Source organism: Osmerus eperlanus, chromosome 12, assembly GCF_963692335.1.
Source record: "Osmerus eperlanus chromosome 12, fOsmEpe2.1, whole genome shotgun sequence".
Taxonomy (NCBI): domain Eukaryota; kingdom Metazoa; phylum Chordata; class Actinopteri; order Osmeriformes; family Osmeridae; genus Osmerus; species Osmerus eperlanus.
In genome coordinates, this window is record NC_085029.1 from 3,427,426 (window position 1) to 3,455,152 (window position 27,727).

Here is a 27,727-nt window from a genome sequence, read left to right on the forward strand (position 1 = left end):
CCAGCTGCTTGTGGAACTGTGGGCCCAGATAATAGTCTCTGTGGTAGGAGGCAACCTCACAGGGGACTGCCTCTGGAGTCTAGCCACTCCTTGTAGCTCCGTCTGGCCCATCGACGTATCCGCTTTCCGGCAAGCGGCAAAAGCTGCATCCCAAGCCTTCTCTGCATGGGGAGAGAACACAGATTTAAATGCTGTGACTCCTGGATGCCCTCCACGGAATACCTCTGTCCAACAATCCGCCACCACGTTCATTCCAAGGAGGCCATATTCTGTGTTTATACAATCACCACGCCCTTTTTCTTAATGTCTATTCCCCCAATACTAAAATCCAAGACCGCATAACCCACATAGGGAATATGAAGACCATTGGCCGCTTTCAAGGTTAGCCATGGTATCCCACTGGGATCTTGTATGCACCCCCCTCCGAAATAATGTTGGAACAGTGTTTGACTTGTGATCCGGTGTCAAGTATACATGGAACCTGTTGTCCTTTTACAAACACTTCGACTTCAGGGCATTTGCCCACCATTGAGGGCCTTTGTGGGGGTGCGGTCTGGAACCCCTCCCGGTTCACTCGCCCTGCTGTGACCGGGGGTACTGAAAACCCGGTTGGTGAGGGCGTCGTTGTGGACAAAACCTCTGAATATGCCCAGCCTCCCCGCAGTCACAGCAAATGGCTCTCCCTTGGTCATCCCATTGGTAAGACGTATTACCCGGGGGGGCATACCCTAGCCGCTGTCTCGGCCCACTTGGTGCTTGACGCCAAGACTGTTGAGGGTTTGCGTCCCTGGCTGGCGGCGTTGTAGCAGGGGTGGCTGGTGTGATTTTCAAGTGCCCTTGCAGCTCTTCGACGATGGATTTACTTAGGAGGCTCACCTGCTCTGTCAACTCTTGATGCAATTCGGCTCGAAGGGCTTCTTTCATTTGCTGCCAATTGGGGTAACTGTTGAGGCCCTTTTGAATGTTGTGGCAACGGTTGGGCAAACTTGGGCTTCTTCTGTGTGGCCCAGTTCACGCTCTAATGGTTTCGCCTCTTCACAGGCCTGGACAAACGTAAGCTTTGTAATCCTTCTGAGTTGTCTTTGCTGTTCTTGTTTGACCAATCCGTGCCTCAGGCCCATGGCGAACTGGGTGCGCAGCAGTTCGTCCTCCGAGCCCGCGCCCCACCTGTGGTGCAGCTCCCGCAGCCGAAGAGTGAACGTGCCCACATTCTCTCCAGGTTCTTGTTTACATTTAAATAACTGTACTCGCAGCAGGGCTACTGGTTGCTGGCCCCCATACATCCTTGCCAGGGCGTCTAGAATCTTTACATCCGTATTTCGATCAGCCTCGGCCAACAGCACCACCTCTCTTTTTGCTTTCCCCTCCAATATGCTCAACAAAAAGTCTACCCGTTGTTCGTCATTTAGCCCCTGGGCCCGAATAAAAGCCTCAGTTTGGATTCGCCAATCAGAAATCTGGATGGTTCCCCTTCCCCACTATATTTTGGCACCCATGGCCCACTCATGAACCATGGCATCATAGCGGCTACTACTTGGGGTTGTGCCCCCGCTACTATTGGCTGCCCGCCGTTATCCATATTGCTGTGTACGTCAAGGGTCCTGCCGACTTACGCCAAATTTGTAACCGTAGCAGGTTCTAAATGTTTGACCCTCGGATACACAACAATACAGAAACGTATTCGTAAAGAAAGGTTCGATTTTTATTGACAAGATTTAAAACAGTAAAACTATCGCACTATAAAATACCAGCAGAAGAAGTAGTTCATCAATAAGACGGCTAGACTGAGCGCAGGCAGTGTATAGTATGTGTCAAAGCGGCAGAAGGGGCTAGAGCAATCTTAATGACCGTATGCAACCTCCGTAGTAAGCGTCACGTTTGCAAAATATCAATACTAACAAGTCACACTGCAATCGTATGTGTAAAAAGGTGATCAACTCGGCACTACAATCGTCTGTGCAAACGGTGCAATCAATTCAGTCAACGGGTAAACACCACCACATAATGTTACCACGCGGACATCTAGTGCTCTAGACACGGGGATTTACAACAAACAAATAAAGGCACTGCGGGCAGCCAGTGGTACGTACGTCTAATCGTAACTTGCTACACTATCTACGGCTCAAAAGGAGGGACGGCTCACAGGCCAACCACAGTCCAGGGTTCTCACGACCCAACCCACGGCCTAGCCAATAAGAGTCTAGCAGGAGGTTGGCTGAACGAGGCGCTCCGTCCGGCAACGCCTATATGGCCCTGGTGTAGTTCTCCCGTGCTCTCGCTACTCCGTTCAGGCTGGGGGGCAAGGAAGCAATAATGAGCACCAAACAACAATTCTGACCCCGGCCCAATTGTTCCGTGATCACGTTTTGGCGTGAGTACTTTCCTTAGGCCGAGGAAGATGCGTGCGTTGCTAGAACTCGGGGTAGTTGTCTTGGCCGATCGCTCAGGGCTCCGAACGGCGAGTAGCTGGTTCTGACTCTTGTCGTAGTGTGTGGAAATCTTCGTTGTCCGTAGCGTGTCACGTTGAAAGGAGATCTCGTTTTTTATGCCCCGCCGCAACCAATCCCGTAGGTTGCCAATCAGCCAACACAATCGGGAACACCTGCAGAGGGACGTCTCACAAGCACACACACAATCCACAGAAAGAGACAGGCTGTCCGACCCCCAAACACATGTTCATTTATGACATTTTCCCCCGTTACACCAGCACCAGGCGCTCAAAAGACTACATTAACACAGAGGTCAGGGCAACGGGTCCATGGCCGCGGGAACTAGGGGTGTGTGATGGCATTTTTTGATATAGTTACTAAGAATGTATTTTTAATAGACTGAGGTTGTGTTTAAACAAATGGATGTTGCAGTTGGTCTTAAGGTATTTATGGTGTTGGTTTATGATGCCTGATTGAGAAGCTAGGGGCACGGAGGTTGGGGGATATTTGAGTTCTGTGGCCTAAAGGGAGATGGGTAGATGGATCAGTTGATCTAGCAGCCCTGACCTTTTGGCCGAGGAGATTGTGTCCTGTGTCCTGTTTGTGTTTCATTAAGGGTATCTTTACTGTCCTCATTTAGAGAAAGAGCCGTGACATCAAAAGACTTTGGTCACTTGACCTGGGGGGTTATATTGTCTTAACTGTCACTGACCAGTGTTAGCCAATCACAGAGACCACTGCATTGATGAATTGAACATTTATTAGGGGATCTGTTTTAAGTGTATAAAAGCACAAGCTTTATGATTGTTCTTTATCACTCTGGCGAACGACCTGTGGCTAGCACCTCCTTCGTTATGACTGATCACAAAGTACTTTGTTAAATCTTGATTTGTACAAGCAAAATAAATTTATTGTAACCGCCATCTCTTGACTATTCAAATTTACACAGTGCCACTAGAATTTTTCCATAACAGGTGCTGAGGGTGCTGCACCCCCTGCTGACAGCACAACTTGAAAATCCACCACCGCGGCACCGACCCGCAACATTAAACCCCCCCCCAGCTCCTCCCTGATAAAATATGTTCCCGGGGGGGCGCTGCTGACCAAGCATGGAGTAGGACGTGTGTTTGTGTAGCTCTGCAGGAAACTACGGTTAAACTATTACTTTCAGAGGTACCCTCTCTAAACAGCACTTTAAACAAAAAAAATTTTGCTTTGTGCAACTGTTATACACCCAAACCTAGCAAAACACGACAAAAAAAAACATATCTGCGTCGAAGCCATCTTCAACGAGTCAGGCCACATGCGAAAAACCGATGGCAGAAGAAGGCCCCCAGGCTATGCCTCTTGATTTTGAAGGATTCAAACGTGAGCTACGCGAAGACCTAGTTGGTGCAATGAAAAAGGAGGTTCGATCTGTACTCTAAAGCAAACTGGGATTTTTCAAATCTGAAGTTTTGGCTTTAAAATCAGGTTTGGTGGAATTCAAAAACACGACCAACTCAGAAATTGCTGTGCTACGCAGCACGCTAGCTAGCACAGAGCACAGTCTGTCCACTTGTAGTGATGATGTGACTACACTGCAGCGTGATGTGAAGCGTTTGACAGAGCTGGCTGATACCCTTCAAAAGAAATGTGACGATTTAGAAGCGAGGTTGCGGAGAAATAATATAAGGATAGTTGGAATACCTGAATCTCCTGGCAGTTGTTCCACTTCAGCGATTTCAGCTTTGCTCAAAGATGCGTTCAACCTGGAAAAAGCGCCCCTGGTCGACAGATCGCACCGATCACTACAGCCAGCCCCACAAAGACGGTCATAGCGCGTCTTCACTACTACAAGGACTGCAACGATATCCTGCGACTAGCAAGAACCAAACAGAGGATGAAGGTTGACGGCGTGACCATCTCTGTCTACCCGGATTTCACTGCGAGTGTGGCCAAAGCGAGAGCGGCATTTAACGACGTTAGACGAATGTTAAAGGATGTGCCAGGAGTTAAGTTTGGCATTCTTTTCCCAGCCCGGCTACGCGTTACATTCAACGGGACCGAGTCGTTTTTCACGGATCCTGAAGCTGCTCGTACATATGTTTCTCATAACATTGTTCACAATCAAGAGGGCTGACTGGTAATCACAACCGCCATCCATGGGGACTGTCAAGGTGATATTTTTCGTTTTCCTCTCTGTTTTGCAATATGTTTGATTTTAACATAAGCTAATTGTCTAATAATGACTGCCAAAGCCACACAATAGGTTTGTGTGGATTGTCGAGGTGTTTTTTCCTTATTCACCGTTTTGCAGCAGGCTATATTTGTTTTTGATATAAGTTAACTAGATAATAAGGACTACCGAAGCCACAATAATAATTTCAGAAGATATTTATATATATTTAAAGTATTTCAAGGTGATACTTTACATTTTTATTATTATTCTCCTCCTCACTGTTTTGCATTATGTTTGGTTTGGTCATTACAAACTTAGTAATAGATGATGGCTTAGTAATACATGATGGCTATTTCCAATGTTTAAATTGTGGAACCTATGTTTATCATTTCTAATTTCCTGCAGACTGCATACTAGTTCAGTAGTTAGGCTACCTGTAAAGCCATGTGCTACTACCTCTGTTTAGGGGTTGTTTATGCGATCTCCAGTTTAGGGGGATGTCGGCATAGGGGTATAGGGTTCTTACTTGTTTGTTTGTTTCTTTTTTGAATGTATGTTTTTTTGTCTGCTCACCACCTGGACCTTTTACTACAAATTCACCAAGTGTTTTCTTAAAATACTGAATGACTTCACAAGGTAGCGGTGCACCCTGCACCACACGTCTCATCAGTTGGAATATAAAGGGGATGAACCACCCAATTAAACGCACCCGTGTCTTCTCGCGCTTAAAATCCCTAGGCCCGGATATCATTTTCTTACAGGAGACACATGTCTTGGCTACTGAGCGTTCTAAATTAGAAAGAGGCTGGATTGACCAAATATTCTGCTCTAACTATGAGGCAAGAGCCAGAGGGGTGGCAATTTTGATTAAAAGGGGGACCCCTTTTGTCCCATCTCAAGTTATCTCTGATACAATTGGGCGATACATCATAGTCTCGGGGAAACTGTTTGGCACTCCCATTATCCTAGCCAACGTATATGGTCCAAACTGGGACAATCCACAGTTTTTCTCACGCCTTATAGCCAAGTTACCAGATATCAACTCACATCATCTAGTATTGGGTGGTGATTTCAACTGCGTTCTTGACCCAGTTTTGGATAGGTCCAGGGCCGGTGACCCAAATCAATATTTCCAAGTCTGGGGAGGTACTTCTGTCTTTTCTGAATGACTACAGGCTACAGGACCCTTGGAGAAGCTCTAACCCCACAACCAGACAATATTCCTTTTACTCTCCAGTTCACAAGTCTTACTCAAGAATTGTTTTTTTTCTTGTTGATGATAGGTCTCTTTCTTTTGTCAAACATTCAAAATATCACAGTATCATCATATCAGATCACTGCCCTCTTCAGTTAGACCTTCATATACCTAATAGTAGCACAAAGCACAGAACGTGGCGCTTTGACCCGCTGCTATTGGCTGACAAGGATTTTATTAATTTCATTAGTAGTCAAATAGACAGATTTTTTGAGACCAATACAACTCCAGGTATGTCATATAGCATCATTTCAATCAGGAGAGACCTGGGATGAGTGAAAGATGTTTATTACAGAATAATAAATGTACTATGGTGTTTGGAGCTTGAACCCCACGGGGAATTATATAGATCAACGGGCGCCTGCCCAACGCCCGAAGTAGAATCCCCCACGGAGTCCAGACACTGGTGGCGGTGGCGGCAGCCGACGACCAATCGAGCCGAAGACTGAGACAGGAACCGGGTGGCGACGGGGTGGTGGAGGGTCGCGCACTTGATAGCATGGACAAACTACACAGGGAGAGAATCATATTTAAAGGCACGGATCATGTGACGCCATTAATTGATAGCGGGAGCGCTAATCGACCTGAACCCCAGTGACCGCCCGACCAGGGAACGGGGGAAGGTAGGGCGTTCTTAGCGGGGGGAGTGAGTAGTGTACATTACGATTAAGCCCGAGTGCAGGGATCGGTCTTGCCTGACCGAACTTGCGCAAGCTTTATTTCAATCAGGAAAGACCTGGGATGAGTGAAAGATGTTTATTACAGAATAATAAATGTACTTTGGTGTTTGGAGCTTGAACCCCACGGGGAATTATATAGATCAACGGGCCCCTGCCCAACGCCCGAAGAAGAATCCCCAAAAGTAAAAAGGTAGGAAGTTAAGACGAGAACAAAAAGAAAAACATACTCACCAACAGGAAGGAACCATAAACCGCTGGGGAATAAGCAACACAAACACAACACGGAGAGCGACCGACATGGGTGCACAGCACCGATCGGAGTGACCGCGATCAGTACGAGAGCGTACAGAATGACCTAGGCTAAAAGCATACATACCCGGGCCGGATCCTGCAGGAGATGGCAAGCCATGCACGGACAGATCCGTAGACATGTTCCTATATCGAGAACCCAAAGGAAAGAGAAGCAATGATTGTAGGCTGTAGCCTCCTGGCCAGAGGCCGATGCCCTAGTGCATGAATGAGTTATGTGCTAGAGGGCCGACCCCCTCATGCTGTCAGTGTTTGCCTAGGCTGGCTGAGGCCCAACGCCCTCAGGAATGAAAGTGATAGCCTTTGCGGCTTTGGTCGGCTAGAGGGCCGACGCCCTGGGTCTATGTGGACAGCCTGTGCCGGCTGGAGGACCGACGTCCCCACGTACATGACCTATGTAGGCTAGAGGGCCGACGCCCTTGAGTCTATGTGACAGCCTGTGCCTGGCTGGGGGACCAGCGTCCCCGCGTACGTGAGTCTAAGTGTGCTATAGGGCTGACGCCCTTGAGTCTATGTGAACAGCCTGTGCCGGCTGGAGGACCGACGTCCCAGCATACTGATGACCCTATGTAGGCTAGCGGGCTGAAGCCCTAAAGTGTGTGAGCAGCCTTTGCTGGTTGGAGGACCGACACCCTCGTGACTTGCGCTAGCAAGAGAGTCAGGAACCAGGGACCCTCTGTTTGCATACAGAAACCAAGTCGCTGTATCCGCAGGCAACGTTAGCATCGAGCCTGTTAACACTAGACAGTTTAACGAGAGACACGGTAACAACACCGATCACCAGTGCTTTATGGCGTGGTCCACGGTGGCATAGTGAAGCGAAAAAGGCTCAAGGTGAATAAGCCCGTTAACGCCAGGAACCGGACCGGAGCACGGAGCAGACAGGTCCAGGATGAGACGTTTCTTACCGGAATACTTCCGCGTAGCGACGCCGAGGGGACTACTACGAAACAATGAAAAGGGGGACGAGTCGAACGGGCCTATCTCATAGCGTTTACTGCACTCTCTGGCCAGCAGCTGGGATACGACGGCCGGCTCCCGCAGCGCTGACTGGAGATTGCCCAAAACCAGTGAAGAGGACAATGGACAGGAAACCCCCACCCTGAACCCTTGAGTCAGACCAGTGAGCAGATGATCGACGAACACGGAATCGGGATGGGACGAGAGTTCAAAAGCTAGTGAGAAACATTTATTGGAGTGGATGCGTGCTCGGCTGTTAGTTCGGACCACCACGACGCCCTCGCTGAGGGCGGCCCCGACGTGGGCACACCGACCACGGATGGGCTTCCTGACAGCCGCTGCAAACATGAAGGAAATTACAATTGCCAAAGGAGCACACACTCATTGAAATTATTGCAGATAACCCTCCTGGAAGCAACGTGCACCTTGCGGCCACGAACATCCACATTCGCCTTTCTGATGGAAGCACCAAGCCCGCGAGCGCGAGGCTGGGCCCCGGGATCCCCTGGGAGAAAAGGCACCAGCGGACAGAGAGGAGCAGGATGCCCCAGGCCACCGCACGTGCCGCAAGACACGGCCTGGGAGCCCCCGACCAGCATAACCAGCAGCTCAGTATCCAGCACAGACCAGTCCAGCAACACGTTCGAGCGGGAAACGTAGCGAGCAGCCTTGCTCGAAAAGTCCTTGTGGTACTGGTAGAACAGGTCTCTCCCGTAGCGCAGATTCAGGTCCCCAATGAGAGCCATGTAACCGTCTAGTTCCTGCCGTCTATGGGGAAACACGGAGCACACCACATCGCGGAAGATCCCGAAAGCTACTAGAAACTCCCCAATCGACAGGTCCCTTGCCAACCTGGGATCAGCAGAACGGAGCACCGTGCTGTACTGATCACTGGTGGAAATGCTCGCGTCACACTCGGGAGAGGGGAGGATCAGCCGAATCAAATTGATATTCCTGCCTTGTAGGATGTGGGATCGCAAGGGATGTGAGGCCTACCTGCTGAAAGAACAGCCACTGCGGAAGCCAGGGTGTGCAGTGGCTCCTCCATGGGCACGAGGGGCTACGAGGCGGGGAGCGGCGCAGCCACGGGAGCGGAAGCTCCGGCGTTCTCCAGAGACCGCAGACGGGCATCTATGGATTGAAGGGAAGACGCCAGGACCAGAAGGGTAGAAGAGAGGGCTTCCCAGGGAGGATCGGAAACGGGAACAGGCAGAAGAGCGACAGCAGGGCCGGCAGATGTGCCAGCGTCTGAATCCAGCACCTCCGGACGGCGCGACTTCCTTGTACGCGTCCGACCTTGAGCAGCGCTGGAGCGGGCAGCCTCGGGCAACGGGACTCGGCCAGGAGACACGCAGTCCACCCCGACGGCCAGGGCGCGGAGCTGGGAAAGCCCCAACTCGGGCGCTGGAAGGACACCCACGGCGCGCAGCCCCGCCTCTAACGCAGACCCGTCGGAGCCCCGACGAGCAGCGAGCCAGGAACTACGTCGAGCAGCGGGGGAGGCGGAACCCGGAATGGGGACGACCTCCTCGAACAACTCCAGCTCGTAATCCGACATAGCCTCCAAAAACACAACAAGGGAGGTCCAGCCAACACGACACACTAATAGCAATCGCGCACTTGATAGCATGGACAAACTACACAGGGAGAGAATCATATTTAAAGGCACGGATCATGTGATGCCATTAATTGATAGCGGGAGCGCTAATCGACCTGAACCCCAGTGACCGCCCGACCAGGGAACGGGGGAAGGTAGGGCGTTCTTAGCGGGGGGAGTGAGTAGTGTACACTACGATTAAGCCCGAGTGCAGGGATCGGTCTTGCCTGACTGAACTCGCGCAAGCTTCATTTGGGAGGCATTTAAAGCATATATATTTGCCGAGTAGGCAAATCATCTCCTACTCGGCCAACTTGCAATCACTGCGTAATTTGCAACTTACTGATTTATCTAGACGGATAAAAGATCTAGAATGTAGAGCTGCTTCTGATCCTGACTCCAATCTGCACAAAGAGCGTCTGCTACTGCAATCAGAGTATGACTGCTTATCCATTAGAGACAGGGATGTAGTGGGGGCTAAACACACGTAAACGCTATTTACGCACCTCCCGAAATTCGGAAATAGCGTTTATCCACCTCTAAATTGCTGAAATTGCGCTTATCCACCTCTAAATAGCGTTTATGCGCGTTTACGCACATCTAAGTTCCCTGCGCCTCGTAGGCTATTCTGCCGTTGGAATAATGCAAAATACATTTGGTGTAATAAAAAAAAAACAAAGACTAAATTTCACATTGTTTAATATATAAACGCTGTAGTCTGAATCATTTCATTTGCGCTGTATGGTCTGTGACCCTCCAATCAATGCGTTGCGGCTGCGGCAGCGACACCAATCAGGATCCACGAAGTACACACATACACGTTGTGGATTAGTCTACCTGTTCGGAATGGATTAATTAGCCATGGATATCAGGCAATTTTTGAAGAGACCATCGAGTGCTCCCACTACCACAGATTCCCGCAAAAGGCCTCAAGTACAGAGTAAGATCAATTCACGTTTGTAAACGTTGTTTTGGTTTGCACAACATCGCATTAAGACAGGGACAAATGGCTAGCCTACTATTATTAACGTTCTTTTAAATACGATGATACAGATGCTTGACGACCCTGTAAATAAATAAATAATAAAATTCATAGTTTACCCACCTCTATTTTTACCACTACACCACTGATTAGAGACACAGAACAACTTCTTTATAAATCAAAGCAAACGCATTACGAACACAGTGATAAGGCAGGCAGACTCCTCGCTCATCAACTACGTCAGAAAACAGCTAAGACAGCTATCCCTGAAATTCGTATTGCACCGGATAAAACCACCACCCATCCACAGACCATTAATGCCCAATTCAAACATTATTATGCAGATATTTATACATCAGAGGCTAATGCTAATACTGAGGAGATCCAGGAGTTCCTGGATAAACTCGACATTCCACAGATAAGCCAAGAGAAACAAACATTTATTGATGCCCCTATAACATGCCAGGTAATCACACAAGCCATCGGCTCATTGCAAAGCGCTAAGGCGGCAGGTCCTGATGGGATTTCAATTGATTTCTACAAAGCTTTTTCTACCAAACTGGCACCTGTATTGGGTTTTCTATACACAGAGATTTTATCCACAAGGAGAATGCCAGAAACAATGGATCAGGCTGTAACAGTATTACTAAAAAAAGGCAAGGACCCCCTAGAATGTAGTGGATACCGTCCAATAAGCCTTCTTTGCTATGATTACAAAATTCTTACAAAAATACTAGCACGCCGACTGGAAACTGTCATGGCTGATCTCATTTCCTCTGATCAAACGGGTTTCATACCTGGTAGGCAATTCTTTTTTAATATGCGACATCTTCTCAGCGTACTTCACCCCAATCATTCCTCAGACACACCAGAGGTTCTACTCTCCCTAGATGCCGAAAAGGCTTTTGACCGCATTGAGTGGTCATACCTTTTTGAAGTGCTTAGTAGATTTGGTTATGGCCCAACATTTCTTACATGGATGAACCTGATTTACAGTACCCCACAGGCAGCTGTGCGCACTAATTTTATAAATTCAAATTTCTTTTTTCTTTACCGTGGGGTGAGGCAGGGCTGCTGTTTGTCACCTTTTCTGTTTAACTTAGCAATTGAACCTCTGGCCATAGCTCTCAGAGCTGACAATAGAGTTCCTGGCATTGTTAAGGGGGGCTTTACCCACAAGGTTTCAATTTATGCTGACGACCTTCTTTTGTATCTTTCCAAGCTTCCTTTGTCACGGCCACAGCCGTGCCCCCCTGTTGTTTTTGGTTTTGACCTGTCCTAGTGTTTCCCTGTCATTGTCTTCACCTGTGTCTCGTCCTCGTTAGCGTCATTGTGTCCACCTGTGTGTCATTTGGTTCTGTGTATTTAGGTTTCTGTTTTGTGTCCAGTCTTGGTCTTGTCATTACTACCCATGTCCCTGTGAGTACCCTAGCTGTTTCCCGTTTTTGAGTAATAAACCCTTTTCGTTCCACCATGCCTGCCGACTCTCGTGCATTTGGGTCTTACCCCACCTCGCACCGTGACATCCTTACCTTATGTCACTCAGCTACTAAACAATGTTAAAAGGATATCTAGCTATAAACTGAATTTTTCCAAAAGCGTTCTTTTTCCTATTAATAGTTTAGCACAGAATATTAATTATAATGCTTGCCCATTTAGACTGGACAGAGAATCCTTTACCTACCTTGGTATTGTGGTCACGCTCTTACAATAATTTATATGAGGCCAACTTTAAAAAGCTCCTTGAAAATACGAAACTCAATCCGAAGCGGTGGTCTACCTTGCCCATCTCCCTAGCAAGACGTGTCAACACTTCATCTTTGTGCCTTAGACACAATCTGATACAATTTAAGATCCGACACAGGCTTCACTTCTCTAGGGATCGGTTGGCTGCCATTTACCCAAACGCTGATCCACATTGTTTGAGATGTCTTCAGGGCATAGCTACCATTGGGCATATGTTCTGGGCCTGCCCAACACTGACACATTTCTGGACCCGGATATTTGAGGCTTTTACACATGTGTGGCAGGCCCATTCCACCAGACCCTATTACTGCTGTCTTTGGTGTTAGAGCTGGGGAGGTTTAGACTTCTACATCCCAAGCGTATGCCATCGCATTTGCTTCACTTTTAGCTAGGAGACTTATCCTGCGGCAGTGGAAGTCTGCTAATCCCCCTTCTTTCCTTTGCTGGGTAAAAGAAGTCCTCTCTTTTCTACCCCTAGAAAAAATGTGATACTCTAGGGCAGGGGTGGGGAACGTCCGGCCCGCGGGCCGCATTTGGTCCGGCCCGCCATGGCACTGCAGGAACCATATTATTAGGTGCATTATTCGTTGGCAGCAGCATTATTTTAATATGTGGAAGAGGACCGTGGAGGCGCGCAGCGTTGCGTACCAATGTACCAAAAAATTACGCTTGCGCGCTCTGCGCGCTCGCATTAAGTGTGGAATTCCTTTCGAGCAAATCAAACCCAGAATACGTTGTTGGTTTGGGCTAAGCCCCGAATGTTTACAACGTATGGCTCCGCGCCTGATTAACACTCAGATCGATAAGCAGTCTCAAAAATGGTAGCAATATAAAAAATAATACAATCCCTTTCCGTAATCATGATACCCCCCAAGAAATGTTCGATGCACCCCTAGTCAAAGCAGGCTGCATCCGTGCCAGCTAACATCACAAACCTCACCAAAGAGGAGCAGTTCCAGCCATCACATTAGGGGTGAGTTAATTAAATGTTTGGCCAAATATAGCAGGCACATTTTTAAGTTGATAATTCTGTACGGCCCCCGAATGATTTTATAAATATCCAAATGGCCCTTGGCAGAAAAAAGGTTCCCCACTCCTGCTCTAGGGGTAAATACTCCAATAGATTCCATAACACCTGGAGTACTTTTCTACAATTTGCAGATAATCTATCCTTCTCTTGATCCTCAATTGCACACATGACGGCTGGACTGGTGGGGTGCTGTGTGCAGCACAATTGCATTACTTATGAACAGTCATTCATTAATGAAACTTATCCTATACAGGGTGTCTTTAAGAATATTCAATTTTGTCTCAAAGGTGACATATTTTTTATTTTTTTATTTAACCCTTGTGTTATCTTCGGGTCATTCTGACCCATCAGTCATTGTGACCCACCGTTGTATTGCGACAACTTTACCGCATACAAAAACAAAGTGAAGCATTTTCTTTTAACCGGTGGGCTGTCTCAGACCCCCCACATTGCGAAGGTTAAAAGAAAATTATTTTTATTTGTTTTTGTATTGGGTAAAATTGGGTAAACACAACGATGGTTCGTTATGAACCTTTGGGTCATGTGACCCGAAGACAGCACGAGGGTTAAGTTTCCTCTTTGATGTTGTGTATGTGCGTGTATTATGTGTATCCTTGGTGGGTGGGATCAGGGTGAATGTTTGTATAATTGTACTGTGAAAACTGGAAAATAAAGTTGTAAAAAATATATATATATATGTTCCCGTGGCTATGAACGGGTCTGTAGATATTAACCCTTGTGCTGCCTTCGGGTCACATGACCCAAAGGTTCATAACGAACCATTGTTGTGTTTACTCAATTTTACCCAATACAAAAACAAATTAAAATAATTTTCTTTTAACCTTCGCAATGTGGGGGGTCTGAGACAGCCCACCGGTTAAAAGAAAATGCTTCACTTTGTTTTTAAATGCGGTAAAGTTGTCGCAATACAACGGTGGGTCACAATGACTGATGGGTCAGAATGACCCGAAGATAACACAAGGGTTAAGTCCTGTTGGCCTTGGCTTTTTGGGCACCGGGATGATGGTGGAGGACTTGAGACAGGCTGGCACATGGCATGTCTCCAAGGAGTTGTTAAAGATGTTGGTGAACACTGGACTGCTGGTCGACCCAGTGCTTCCGGGTGGCTGGAGAGACAGAATCTTTTAGGTAAACATTTGGGTTGTCATTTTCAGCATATAGCCTATATGACTCAGACGTAATGTTTATATTACATAAAGCAAAAATACAAATGCTACCGAAGATGGTGTATGCATACGCGATTTTACTGTGGGTGCAGGGGGTGCATTTGCACCTCTTACCGTTGGGATGAAAAAATTCTAATTAATTAACATTAATTTTCAAATTAATGTAAAAAAAAACATTAAATGATTTTAGAACATTTTTAAGTGAGGTCAGAGTTGTATGTTCTATCATGGTTACATTTTAAGATCTACTATACATTTTAAGCATGTTTTTTTCTAAGCAATTTTTTTTTCAATAGGCCTACCCTTTGCACCCCGAGTTTTAGAACCTAGGTTCGCCTATGGGCACATCACAGCACGTGGAGCCTCCGAGCACGCAGTTACCAGTGTGCTGCACTGTGCTGCTGAGCACTGTGCCCAGCCTCTCCGGATAGGAATCGATTAATTTGAGTAGTCTTGACCACACAGTTATTTTGTCTCTGTCACGCAGTTTTACTCTCAAAAATACTTTTTATTTTACTTTATTTACATTTGCAGGTGAGAGAGGCGTCGCCGTGTTTAGTGACTTCTTTTTGGATCGTCCGCTACTTTTGACGAGTTTGTGCAAGTGATGCACTCGTGTCTGGATTAAAAGTCACGGTAATGGCAGATACATGTGACATGTCGGAAGAAAGTCATGAAACTGCCGACTGTTCAGATGAACCTTTTGGCTTTGGTTATGATCTTGAGCTGAATCAGTTTGATGGATTGCCTTTCTCCTCACGCTACTACAAACTGTTGAAAGAAAGGAAGACTCTAGCAGTCTGGAAAGCCAGAAGAGAACTTTTGGATACACTGGTGAACAATAAACTAGTGATTGTATCTGGTTCAACAAAGACTGGTAAAAGCACTCAGGTGAGTTTATAATGCTTAAGCATTCCATGGCCTATTAGATTGTTATTGGATTGGATAGACCCTTTGAATGTCTCTTGTAAATTGTTAAAATAATATTTGACCAAGAAAAAACGCAGTTTCAAATGATCTCTTGTAAACTGCCCTGACCTCATTTCCACCAAGTCATTGGCAATAAGTTCTCTCATGAGGTACTCATGAGTACTCAATATAGCCTACTGACAGGGAATTTGATGTTGACATCAGTTATTCACACTGCGGCAATGGGACTCAAGACTGTAAAACCAAGTCCTTTGTATGCCTAGCTTTGCCTAGTTTTAGAGACACTCGGGCTGTGCTCACATTCGATATCATTGGGCTAGTTGAATGAATTGCCTCTGACTAAATTGCTGTGCACCTTTTTAAGCTCTGGACAGTAGTCATTTCAGTCTGAATGAATAGCCTCCCTTCATTTGATGCAATCACAGGACATTCCATTTGAAATATGCTCAGTTTCAGACTTCATAACCAGTTATACTTGGCTTACACTGTCTAAATCAAAAACAGATGGATTGAATCTTATATCGTCAAGCTCCAATCTATTTCATTTCATTTCCCACTAGAAAGGTTGAATTTATTACAAAATAGATAAAAAACGCACACAGCCAGTGTCAGCTCCATTGAAAAAGAATGTGTCGCAGTGACAGTAGCCTGCCCACAGACTAGAGGGGAGCGGAGCTTTGAATGATCCTCCCCGCTCAGCAGATGCTGTTGTTGCACGCTATGATGGGGCCAGCCAGACATGCAGGCAGGCAAGCAAGCAGGGAGACAGAAAGATAGGCGGGTAGGTCGGACAAAGGGTCCAGCTGTTGGCTAAGTCGTGCAGCCTTTACAGGGGACCTCCCACTGCTGAGCTGTGATCACTGGAAGAGGCACGTGCTGCCAAAGCAATTTAGCATTATGGATGCTAATACCACAGGACGTCTCTTGTCAACACTGTCGCTTGTTGTTCATTTTGTTTGTTTACACTTGTACAATTAAAATCTCAAAGCTTTTGCTTTTATGGATTCCCATAGCATTGGCAGCCCACAATGTGTTTCAACTCCGGATTATTTTGAACCATGCTTTTAATTACTTAAAATAAATGAAATAATTAGTTTGTTTATTTTTGCCTTCACCACAATGCCTCTAGGCCTAACATGTAGCGGGAGGCACTTTGAATGTGCTGTGTTGCAGATCCATGTTTCCATGTGTTGCAGATCCCTCAGTGGTGTGCTGAGTTCTGCCTGTCAGCCCAGTACCGGCATGGCATGGTGGTGTGTACCCAGACCCATCGGCAGCAGGCCGTGGACCTGGCTCTACGTGTAGCGGACGAGATGGACGTCAACATCGGGCACGAAGTGGGCTACACTATCCCCCTGGAGACGTGCTGCTCCTCCGACACCGTGCTCAGGTCTGTCTCGGAGGAATTGCAGCTGACAGCAATGACTAGTGCGTAGAATGCCGATACGCAGATGTTAGTGAAGGTCCAGGACGTTTGATGCTTGATCTAGCAAAACCCTCTTCTGGAGTCACATAAACCACCATACTATAAGCCACACTCACCAGACACCACTTGTCACATTTTGATCTAGGGCTTCTTAATCTCAACACTTGAACGTGAACCACACACCACCACTGCCCACATGGACATCTAAAGGACGTCTAAAGGAGCTGTCTCAGCACTAGACCTGCCTATAAAAGGGGCCAGCCAGTGTGTATTCTGGTGTGTCTGTTGTGCCTACTTAAGTTAGTGTGGGGGCATAGGCCCACATGTCACTACTATGCAGTATCTATAGAGTATAAAGCAGAGCATCGTTATTGATCCTCAGGGAGAAACTGCACTGTTGCAATACAAAATATATGTAATGCAAAATATACAAATTAACAGCATCTTATAAAAACTTTTTATGTTTTATCTCCTACAGATCAAACACTATACATTGACATACTGACTGTCAATAAGGCACCTACCACATCATGTTTCATCTAATTGATCATTTATGTATCCATGGAACTGAAAGAATGGACTGTAAACATGTGTTGCTGTAGGCTAAAACACGCTAATATTAATGCCTGTTCTCATACATTTGTTAGTCTATGTTCCAGACTAAACTGAGTGAAACAGATTTCTGCATAGGCCTCATCCCACGGGATCCATTTTCTACCATTAACTCCGGTCTTATCCCCAATGGTCCAGGTTCTGCACTGACGACATGCTCCTGAGGGAGTTGATGTCCGACCCATTCCTGGAGCGTTACGGCGCCATTGTCATCGACCAGGCCCACGAGAGGACGGTGAGCACTGACATCCTGCTGGGCCTGCTCAAGGACATCCTCCTCCACCGGCCGGAGCTCCGTATGGTGGTCCTCACTGCCCCCTCCATGACGGACAGGCTGCTCGGCCATTACGGCAGCGTTCCCGTCATCGCCCTGGAGAGCGCGAGCAAGGCCGAGGTGGTCTACAGTAACAGCAGCCATAAGGACTACTTCTACTCAGCGATCAGGCTGGTGCTGGAGATCCACCGCACCAAGGAGGAGGGGGATGTTGCCGTCTTCTTGGCCTCGGCTCAGGTAAGGTGTGCTTATTTATACATGTCCTCATGGCTGTTGTAGTTTAGATCAACATTAGTGCCCACAGAGGACGTTAGCAGCTCAAAGAATTTGAGAGTGAGTGAGATAGAAAGCAAGAGAAATAATTACAGAAAGAATAATTGGGAACTGATAATTGTATGCCAAACTTTTTATTGTATTATTTCAGTTTCGGTGGAGTTTCAAATTCATTTCAGAATTCCGATTTCAAATGTAGTCCCTCAAATCAGGCACTCATCCAGGAACTCCAGATTTGGTCAAATAAAAAAGAGCTCCAATTCAGGAGGGAGGGAGAAAAGGGGAAGACATTCAGGAAATGGTCCAGCCCAGAATCAAACCCCAGGCCCCTGCGTTAAGGCCTCACTCTTTGTGGTACACACACTTACCCAGTTAGCCACTAGGGCACCCCAACATGTTAATTCATTAGTGACAGTCTCACAATAACATCTAGTATTGTGTCTAGTACAGTGCAGCAAAAACAACAATATATCTTAAGTGCAAGATCAGCTCCTGTGCAGACTCCTGCCCAACATGTTAATTCATTAGTGACAGTCTCACAATAACATCTAGTATTGTGTCTAGTACAGTGCAGCAAAAACAACAATATATCTTAAGTGCAAGATCAGCTCCTGTGCAGACTCCTGCCAGAAATACCAGAGGGTAGCTACACACTATAGTGACAATGGTTTATCATCGGACCCACACAATGCTGTATTTCAGCATGTGCGGGTCCGAAAAAAGAAAGAATCTGTGCACTTCCATTCTATCTTGTATTGACGGGAGTTCCTCTGAGGAGAAACTGTATGTTAAAACTGAAATTTCTAATCGAATTTGGATCTCCACCGAAATCTTTATAATTCAAGTTGAAAGCAGTACGAGTTGAATTCAATTTAAAACCATTACACCATTATTTCAGAAACAAATACAATTTCAAATGTTACATACAACAGTATGTCATTTTCAGTTTTTACCATTTAAAATTCTAAACGATTAAATCCGATTCAGTTTGTGCTGGCACTAAAATAACTTCATTGCTCGCACGGTTTCGATGACAATGGCCGTGTGTGTTTAAAAAAAGACTTGTCTGTCTCCCCAATGCGTGACAATGAGCCATCAGCTCTCAGGCCTGTCAATAGAGCTGCCAACTCAGACCTTTTCATTTACTGGATTTGTGACTAAATATTTACGTGTAGGAAGACATTTAATAAATCAGCATAGTGATGTGTGTCTATGTGCCTTTTGGAGCAAAAAAAGGTTATGCATTTAATTTTACAGATTTAAAAACAGTTTCTTGTGTAGCCAGAATATATGTACTTGGATATGGGGGTTGTTGTAATTCATACACCGGTTACCCAATTTGGATGTAACTACCCTCAGATTAAAGATGACAGTCTACACTTAATGTATATCTTGATTGTTTCCTTTCAAATCCATTGTGGTGGCATACATAACGAAAATGATGACAATTGTGTTACTGTCCAAATATTTATGGACCTACCTGTAACTGCATGTTTACCCTCCATATAGGAAGTTGACTGTGCCTGCAGTATCCTCCAGAAAGAGGGCACCAGGCTGGGGGCTGACCTTGGCCAGTTGGTGCCAGTTAACCTGAGCATGGGGCTGGGCCAGGTACAGTGGCAAGGTGGGGTTCCCTTTATCCTGGCCGGGGAGCAGAGCAAGACCAGACGGGTATTTCTCTCAACACATCGGGGTGAGGACACGTTCTGGGCTGTGGACTCGGTCAACTTTGTCATTGACACGGGAGTGGAGAAACGATTTGTACGTATGATGCCGGCCAGACATTCACTTTAATTTACTGACAGTTGTATGGTTATTTAACTTGTGGTTACAATGCTGGTGCCAGGTATACAATCCTAGGATACGGGCTAACTCTGAAGTTCTACAACCCATCAGTGTGTGCCAGGCAGACATCTGCAAACAGCTTACTCAAGCAGCAGGTCAGTAAACTCCTGTTGTCAGTGGACTTGAATTAGGGTGCTAAAGTTGATTTGCTTGGTCAATTCAGTCTAATGACATTCCACTCAACATAAGCTCTTCCGAAAATGGCATTCCTCTTCAAGCCCAGTCTTTTCCATGGCCTGTATTCTGCCCACCATTTCCAGGGAAGTGTTTCTGCCTGTACTCGGAGGAGAGCCCGCTTCCCGCCGAGACGTCCCCCCAGATCCTGGAGACCAACATCACCTCCACCGTCCTCTTCCTCAAGAGGATGGAGATAGCAGGCCTGGCACGCTGCCACTTCCTCACCAGACCAGGTTGGCCAATCCTGTTCCATGTTAACTGAACTGTGGGTGGGGGGTGTAGGGTGTGTGTGTGCATCGATTTCTGATCCACAAACCATCTACTACTGCCCCTGCGACAAGGGATATTAAACTCATACTCCAGAGCAGGCAGAGTGTGCTGGTCCTAGTGGAAGCACTTCCCTGTCTCTCGGTACCAACATTACCGCTGCTGTGTGACAGCAATGACAGCAATCCAATGCAGCCTGTTCTGCAAACGTACCCCATGCGCATTTTCAGCCAAGGTCCTATAGGCATCGCTCTCAAACTTGGTTAGAGAACTCAGCCAAGCTACATGCATGTTTCTGCTTCCCCTGTCGACAATTTGGAGCCAGAAATGATAAAGACATCACCTTCATAGACAAGGTTTTTATTTTACATAGAGCTCAAAAAACTATTTTGTGCTCAAATGAATGCCCAAAAATTTCGCTCGCGCGCTGGGCGCGCCCGCAATGTGGAGGATCCTATCCAGCATCACATCAAACCCAGGATATGTCATGGGTTTGGGCTAAGCCCCGAATGTGCATAACGTCTGGCTCCGTGCCTGATTAACACTCGGATCGTTAAGCAGACTCAAAAATGATAACATAATGGTTATATAAAAAATTATACGACCCCCTTCCGTAATCATGATGCCCCCCCAGAAATGTTCACTGCCCCCCCTGTCAAAGCAGGCTGCATCCGGCCCTGCTGAGCAAGGGCAGCAATCGCTATCGAATCAACAGACATGTGCAATTTAGCTAGCAAGGGAAGAATACAAACAACGAAAATCACCAGTTAACTTGATTTAAATTTGCAAGAACTATAGACGTATACAATAACAGGCTTAAATGAACTGACAACATAAGTTATACGACTTACAGTTCTCAAGGACGCACACACGCAATCTCAACTGCGGTGTGTAGCGCGTGTCCGTTCAATTTTCCGACATGCACTCTAACGATCACTGCTGATAGACGGCCTAAAATGTTGTACAGCCTGATTTCTAGTGATGTGTCGTTCGTGAACGATTCGTTCATTTTGAACGAATCATTAGTATGACTCGGGAGTAACGAGTAGTCTCAGAGAGCGATTCGTTCATTTTCTCGTGGCCGAGAACAAAAAAAAAGTTTAAGTAACTAAACCTATAATTATCACTTGTAAACGAATATCATTCACGTCTTACTAAGACTAGTCACGCAAAAGTGAACGAGGTAAACAAATCCTTTCTGTTTCCTCTTCTGAGCCTATGCAGGTCACGTGAAAAATGATCCAAAGATCCGTATCCGAAGACCCTGTCAAAATGAACGAATCGTTTCTGTTTCCTCTAGTTACCAGTACTAAGCCTATGCAGGTCACGTGAAAAATGATCCAAAGACTCATACCCGGCAGATGAACGAATCATTGATCCGAAGACCCGGTTGTCAGAAGAACGAAACATTGATCCGAAGACACGGTTGGGAGGAACGATTCGTTCATCTGCCGGGTACGAGTCTTTGGATCGTTTTTCACGTGACCTGCATAGGCTCAGTACTGGTAGCGAGCAAAAACAGAAACGATTCGTTCATTTTGACTGGGTCTTCGGATACGGATCTTTGGATAATTTTTCACGTGACCTGCATAGCTCAGAAGAGGAAACAGAAAGGATTTGTTTACCTCGTTCACTTTCGCGTGACTAGGTTTAGTAAGATGTGAATGATATTCGTTCACAAGTAATAATTACAGGTTTTGTTATTTTCACTTTTTTTGTACTTTACTTATAGTTCAGTGCAGCGTAATTGTTTTCTGTGATAATTAAATGCTAGTGTGATAATAAATGACCATTTCAAATCATACAAACTGTCATGATACATTATTTTAATGCAGGAATTTCTTTTAAAATTGTATCTGCTGGTTTACATGCACTAACATGAGAATATGATACGTGTTTGCAGTGGATGTATATAGGCCAGGGAATTGGCTATAAAATGTTGAGCAACCCCCCCCTCCCAGTTGAAATGAACGAATGACTCGAAAAAAGATTCGTTCATTTTGCTGAACGAGATTCAAAGAACCGAATCAGTAAAATGATCCGAACTTCCCATCACTACTGATTTCTGATACCGTGGCGGCAGAAATTTAGCAATAGAGGAAACACTGCACTATATATTATCATTTCAGGTTAAGAATACCAATGGAGGCTGCGTTTGAAATCGTAAATCAAACTTTTGTCAGCATTTTGAGTGGAAATTTCATTTGCATTTGTACAGGTGTATTCGTGCACGTCGGGCTGGCGCTCGCAGAGGAACGTCAGTTTAGTGGCCACTCTGTCCATTCGCGCACCTCACAGTTGCATATTGATCAGACAAGAAGACACGCTTATCAACTCGATTACTATTGATCAAAACAGAACGAGGGTTCGGCTGTAGCCTACTTGAAACATACTATTGAGAACATATATTCGCTGACATACATTGCACGCGTGATGAACACAGCTTTTTTCTTTTCTTCATCGCAGACTTTTTTTTGCCTTTGGCGCTCGGGATTTGTCATTGGCGCTCGGGAAAACGGCTTTGGCGCACGCCAAAATTTTCTCTATGCAGGAAAAACCCTGATATATGGTTTGGGGTGTGTGTGTGTGTGTGTGTGTGCCATGGGGAGGGGGGTGTACTGGTCCAGTGGAGAGCGTGGTATACAGATGGGTTCTTGGTTCTGCTGTTTGGACCTGGTCAGGCGTGGATGACCGGGGCTGACAGATCTCTGCCACCAGCCTTTGTCCAGGTCGTCCTCATGTCCCCTTGGCCGCTTGGGAACAGCTAGGGGACAGACTAAAAGGGGCCAGGTCATTAGTGGTTGCACAATGTCTCTCGTTAGGCCAGAGCAGGAAGTGGCGTGTCCAAATGCCCTGAAACACATCCATTCTGCATTCCTGTCAAAGATATTACTGGGACCATGTAGTTTTGTGTTATCATATATGTATTATAATTATGTATAATTTCACTTGTATCACAAGTTAAGATCAGAGGTCTAATGCTCACATAGACCCATTTACCATATGGTTTGCAGATCAAATTTTCTAAAGATCTTTAGCTCACCCGTTATTCTCTGCTATCCTCTGTCTAGATCCAGAAGGTTTGATGCAGGCCTTGGAGGAGCTGGACTACCTGGCGGCCTTAGACAACGATGGGAACTTGTCCGAGATCGGAATCATCATCTCTGAGTTCCCGCTGGACGCCCAAATGGCCAGGGCTTTGCTGGCCTCCTGCGAGTTTGACTGTGTTAGCGAGGTAGCCACTATTGCAGCTATGCTATCTGGTATGTGTGTAAAATTAATTTTAAAATCTATTAGGATTCATTGCATTTACCAGATGGTGTCATTTTGGGCTTTGACCTTTGTTGCTTACATTCCTAAAATGGCTGTGCCTAGTGTTTTCCTGCTGAATTTGATTTTGTTGCTTCGTAGACACAATGCCAACCATACTCATTCTGTTACAGCACCAAGCTGCTTTCTGGAGCCACCTGTCGGTATGAGCCACAAGGCAGTGCAATGCCACAGGAAGTTTCAGCACCCTGAGGGGGACCACTTTACCCTCATAAACATCTACAATGCCTTCAAACAGAGCCAGAGAGAGCCATGCAAACTCAATGGTTGAGCCTTTGTTTTGTTTATTTTCTGTATCAGTAGAAAATCCCACCCTCCCACAAATCTTCATATACAGTGAGGCTTCTCTGATTGTGTTCCACCCCCCTCCCTCCCAGACTTTGGTGTTGGGAGGTGGTGCAAGGACTACTTCCTGAACCACGCTGCCCTGCAGACTGCTGATGCCACCAGGTCCGAGCTGACAGACATCCTGCGGAGGATCGAATTGCCCATCTCAGAGCCCTGCTTCGGCACCAAAACCAACACACGCAACATCAAGAGAGCTCTGCTGGCAGGTTTTTTCATGCAGGTATGTTAATAAGTAGTATGAATCAATACACTACTTGTTCAATTTATATTCAGCTATGATTTTCTACTGACTTTCCTACCTCAACTGTCACCTTCTATTTAGATTGCTAGGGATGTGGATGGGTCTGGGAATTACTTTATGCTCACTCACAAGCATATGGCCCAAGTGCACCCCTTCTCCAGCTATGGGGCCACAGCACAAAAGCTGGGCTTTCCAGAGTGGGTGCTGTTCCATGAGTACACCCTGTCTGAGAATAACTGCATCAGAACCGTCTCAGAAATTTTCCCTGAAGTGTAAGTGTGTGTTCTACATGTCTGGGTAAACCCCTTTGTCATTCCAGTTCTTCCCTGTGCCAGCAATAACTGGGATTAGAGAGGAGCTCATACAGTTTGGCTTCATTCCGTGAAAACAAGACTAACATGTTTTTATCATGCATGTTTTGGATGCCTTGCATGTATTGGATTTTGGTTAATCCTGTAAATCTGCACAGATTATAGATTTTTTCAGCAGGGGTTTACAAATGTGGATTTGTATGTCTTTCATGGTTCAGACTTAAACCAACTGTATTCTTTTCTATTAGATTTATTCAGATGGCACCACAGTACTTTTTCTACAATCTGCCCCCTAGTGAGAGCAAAGACATGTTGCAGCCCATGTTGGACAGTGCTGGATCAAGAAATATTAAAAACAAGACACAGAAGGACCTAACAATTACTGGCACTGAAGTACATAAAGACTATTCCGTCACTCAGTCAAATGACAGATGCGTCATTCAGTGAGTTTCTTGTGACTGGTACATACACAGTGACAATTGGGGAAGAGAACAAAACAGAAGAACTGCCAAAGGAATTTCCTGCTTGCAGATTATTCATTACAGATTTAGTTTTTTGTCAAGTTGTCATTTAGCTGCAGCACTGCCACATTAACACAGTAGATTATTGAAATATTTTGAGCTACCATAGTCATCAACATGACAGAAATACAAAATGGCATTTTGAAATATTATTTGAAATTGTATTATTTATTATTGAAAACCTTGTATTGTATACAACATTCTGTGCAGAAATTATATGTAAGGAACTGTTTGTACAATACTTGATGCAGATTTTCCTGTAAATACACTTCTGCATTGTAGCATGTTCTTGAGGGGATTTCTTTAACAGGTCAGGAAAATTCTAGGAACTACCAAATGGTGCATCTACCTTAAAGAGACCATTACATAGTGGTGTACATATGATGTATTCAATGCATCAGGTTATTTTACACACACTAGCAGTTTGTAAAATTATTTTGATGCATATAGTCCTCCTTTCCGTATACCTTCCAAAATGATTCAGTTGTAGTATGAGTGAGGGTGTCCATCTTATGTTTAAACAAGAGTTTATTTCACAAAGTGAGGTACTCTTTGAGCTTTTCCATGATTGCAGGCATCCTGTCGGCTGGAATCAGCATCACGGTACGATAGGGCTTCATGGGGACGTCGTTGAAGGACCACCTCCCAGTGAGGCAAGAGTCAGTCTCCTCCTGGACAGAGTAGTTGAACTTAATGGTGGCTTGCTGTGGAGACAGTCAAAAGGTCAGTGACCATTTGGATGGGTGCACCTAAATACTGCCATGATTGATGTTGCCAAATGGCTCATGTTTTTTAGGTTTCATGCATTGCCTTCCACTGCAGAAAATTCCTTAAATGCCCTATTGTACCTCATAGAAGAACTCCTCCTCTGCATTGGCAAACATCAGTTCCTCTTTTGGGGCTTGGCCTCGGGCTGGGATGGTTTTGTTTGCCTCCTTGCAGGTCTTGCTGATCATCAGACAGAAGTGACACCTCCCACTGGGCTTATTGGTCCTCTGGGCCTCTGCCATCTCCTCCCTGGCAGAAAAATAAAAATGCAGATCAGATAATTTTTTTTGCCATTTAACATGACAATTGTTCTTTGAAATCAGACTGTTAGATATGTTGTGAGCTCACTTTTTTAGGCAAATGGTTAAACAACTGACTTGCATTATTCAGTAGTAATGCTGCAGGCTTACACAGTCGTGAATGTTAGTCCGCTCTGAACAAAATAATCTCTTCCAACAATATGAATATATCTTGGTAAAATTGTAAAGTGTAATAAGTAGGAAGGCAATCAAAGTTAGATGTGTTGACTTGTTAAGTCACAGTAAAGTTATTTACATTTTAGCAGACGCTCTTATCCAGAGCGACTTACAGTAAGTACAGGGACATTCCCCCTGAGGCAAGTAGGGTGAATCGCTTGCCCAAGGACACAACGTCATATGTCTGGCCGGAAATCGAACCGGCAACCTTCTGATTACTAGCCCAACTCCCTAACCGCTCAGCCACCTGACATTGCACATGGCGGACAACACACTAACCAGGCCACAAGCAACAAGACACAATGGAAAATCCCTGAACCTGCTGTAACCTGAGAGCATGCCTGGCCAGGCTGAGAGGGGTAGTGTTCTGAGGTAAGGTGGTGGAGGGGTACTTACTGGAGCTGTTTGTGCAGGGGTAATGCAATCTGTGGGGGGACATTGATGAAGCGTTCGCTCAGCAGCAGACCCACAGTCTTACTGGTGTCTTTGAGCACCTTCTCCAGCTGCTCCGTCATGCTGTGTGGGCAGCTCTTCTCACATTGGGCCAGAACCAGCTCCTTCACATCCTCAACACACTGGACCCCCTGCAAACGCATCAATAAAAGTAAAGAAATAAGTTAATCGCGACTACACTGCCTCAATAAAGTTCACTTTATTTTTGGTCTTGGTATTTGTGTGCCTGTGCTGTACCTTTCTCTCTGTGAGATTAAGCATACTGATGAATCCGAAAACTTCATCAAGATCCCCCTCGTTGTCACTGTCTTCTGGTACCTCTGCTTGCTAGAACAAAATGCAGGGATGTATTGTTCATAAGCTATCCAGTTCAATCTATATCTCCATGTTTAACAGGACAAGCATCGGTGGTCTCGTTCGCCTCACCCTAATGACGCTTCCGACGTGGTTCTGTTGGATAAGGATGTCCGTCATCTCTGACGTGTTAACATGAGCCTTCAGAAACAGCTGCATTGAAAAGAAGAGACTTAAAAGCGGTCCTAATAAAGATCGCAGTGACAATTAAATTCAAAGCTGATCATGTTAGGTAGTGGTGTCAATAAGCATACCGTATCCCTTTTGCCATTACATACCTGTTGCAATAGCTTTTTAACACCATTGAAATCATTATCTGAGATGGTATGCGCCTCGAAGTCCACGATTACCTCCTGACATACACGAAACAAGACTTGTTCAGATGCAATTAAATGTATATCTACATAAACCAGAAAGATATAGCTTGCTAACTAGCTACATAGCTAGCGTTCTGACTGATGGTTTCTTAGCCAGTTAGCTAGCTAGCTAGGCCTTGAATGCAGACACACACACATGTCAATTTACTTCATTGATCTCCTCGTCTGAGGCTTCACTGTCCTCCTCTCCTGATTCATCGTCGTCTTCCAAGCCCTCGTCCGAGCTGTTATCCTCACATTCCTCTGGATTTTCACCCAATCCTACTGCTCGTCTTTTAGCCGAAGAAGCCATGGTGCTTGCAAACTTTCACACCACGTTAAATTTGAAACGGAGGCGGGGCCAGGGTTGAACGGAGCTCCGAAACTGAAAGGATGAAGCTAAGCTACCATCATGGCGCAAATATTGTA

At 45.8% G+C, this 27,727-nt stretch overlaps 2 protein-coding genes across 2 annotated transcripts; one reads left to right on the forward strand and one right to left on the reverse strand.

The window, feature by feature from the left end:
• Window positions 1-14,684: 14,684 nt before the first annotated feature.
• Window positions 14,685-25,590, forward strand: dhx32a (DEAH (Asp-Glu-Ala-His) box polypeptide 32a). Its single transcript, XM_062475046.1, has 11 exons — window positions 14,685-15,227; window positions 16,463-16,656; window positions 17,443-17,815; window positions 19,361-19,612; window positions 19,698-19,791; window positions 19,957-20,106; window positions 23,212-23,403; window positions 23,584-23,736; window positions 23,848-24,038; window positions 24,141-24,331; window positions 24,619-25,590. The coding sequence occupies exons 1-11, from the start codon at window positions 14,976-14,978 to the stop codon at window positions 24,815-24,817; spliced, it is 2,241 nt and encodes a 746-aa protein (XP_062331030.1). The 5' UTR covers window positions 14,685-14,975; the 3' UTR covers window positions 24,818-25,590.
• Window positions 24,605-27,723, reverse strand: bccip (BRCA2 and CDKN1A interacting protein). Its single transcript, XM_062475047.1, has 7 exons — window positions 27,468-27,723; window positions 27,221-27,295; window positions 27,015-27,095; window positions 26,826-26,915; window positions 26,532-26,719; window positions 25,740-25,908; window positions 24,605-25,595 (listed from the first exon to the last, which is right to left on the reverse strand). The coding sequence occupies exons 1-7, from the start codon at window positions 27,609-27,611 to the stop codon at window positions 25,425-25,427; spliced, it is 918 nt and encodes a 305-aa protein (XP_062331031.1). The 5' UTR covers window positions 27,612-27,723; the 3' UTR covers window positions 24,605-25,424.
• Between the last annotated feature and the right edge of the window lie 4 nt (window positions 27,724-27,727).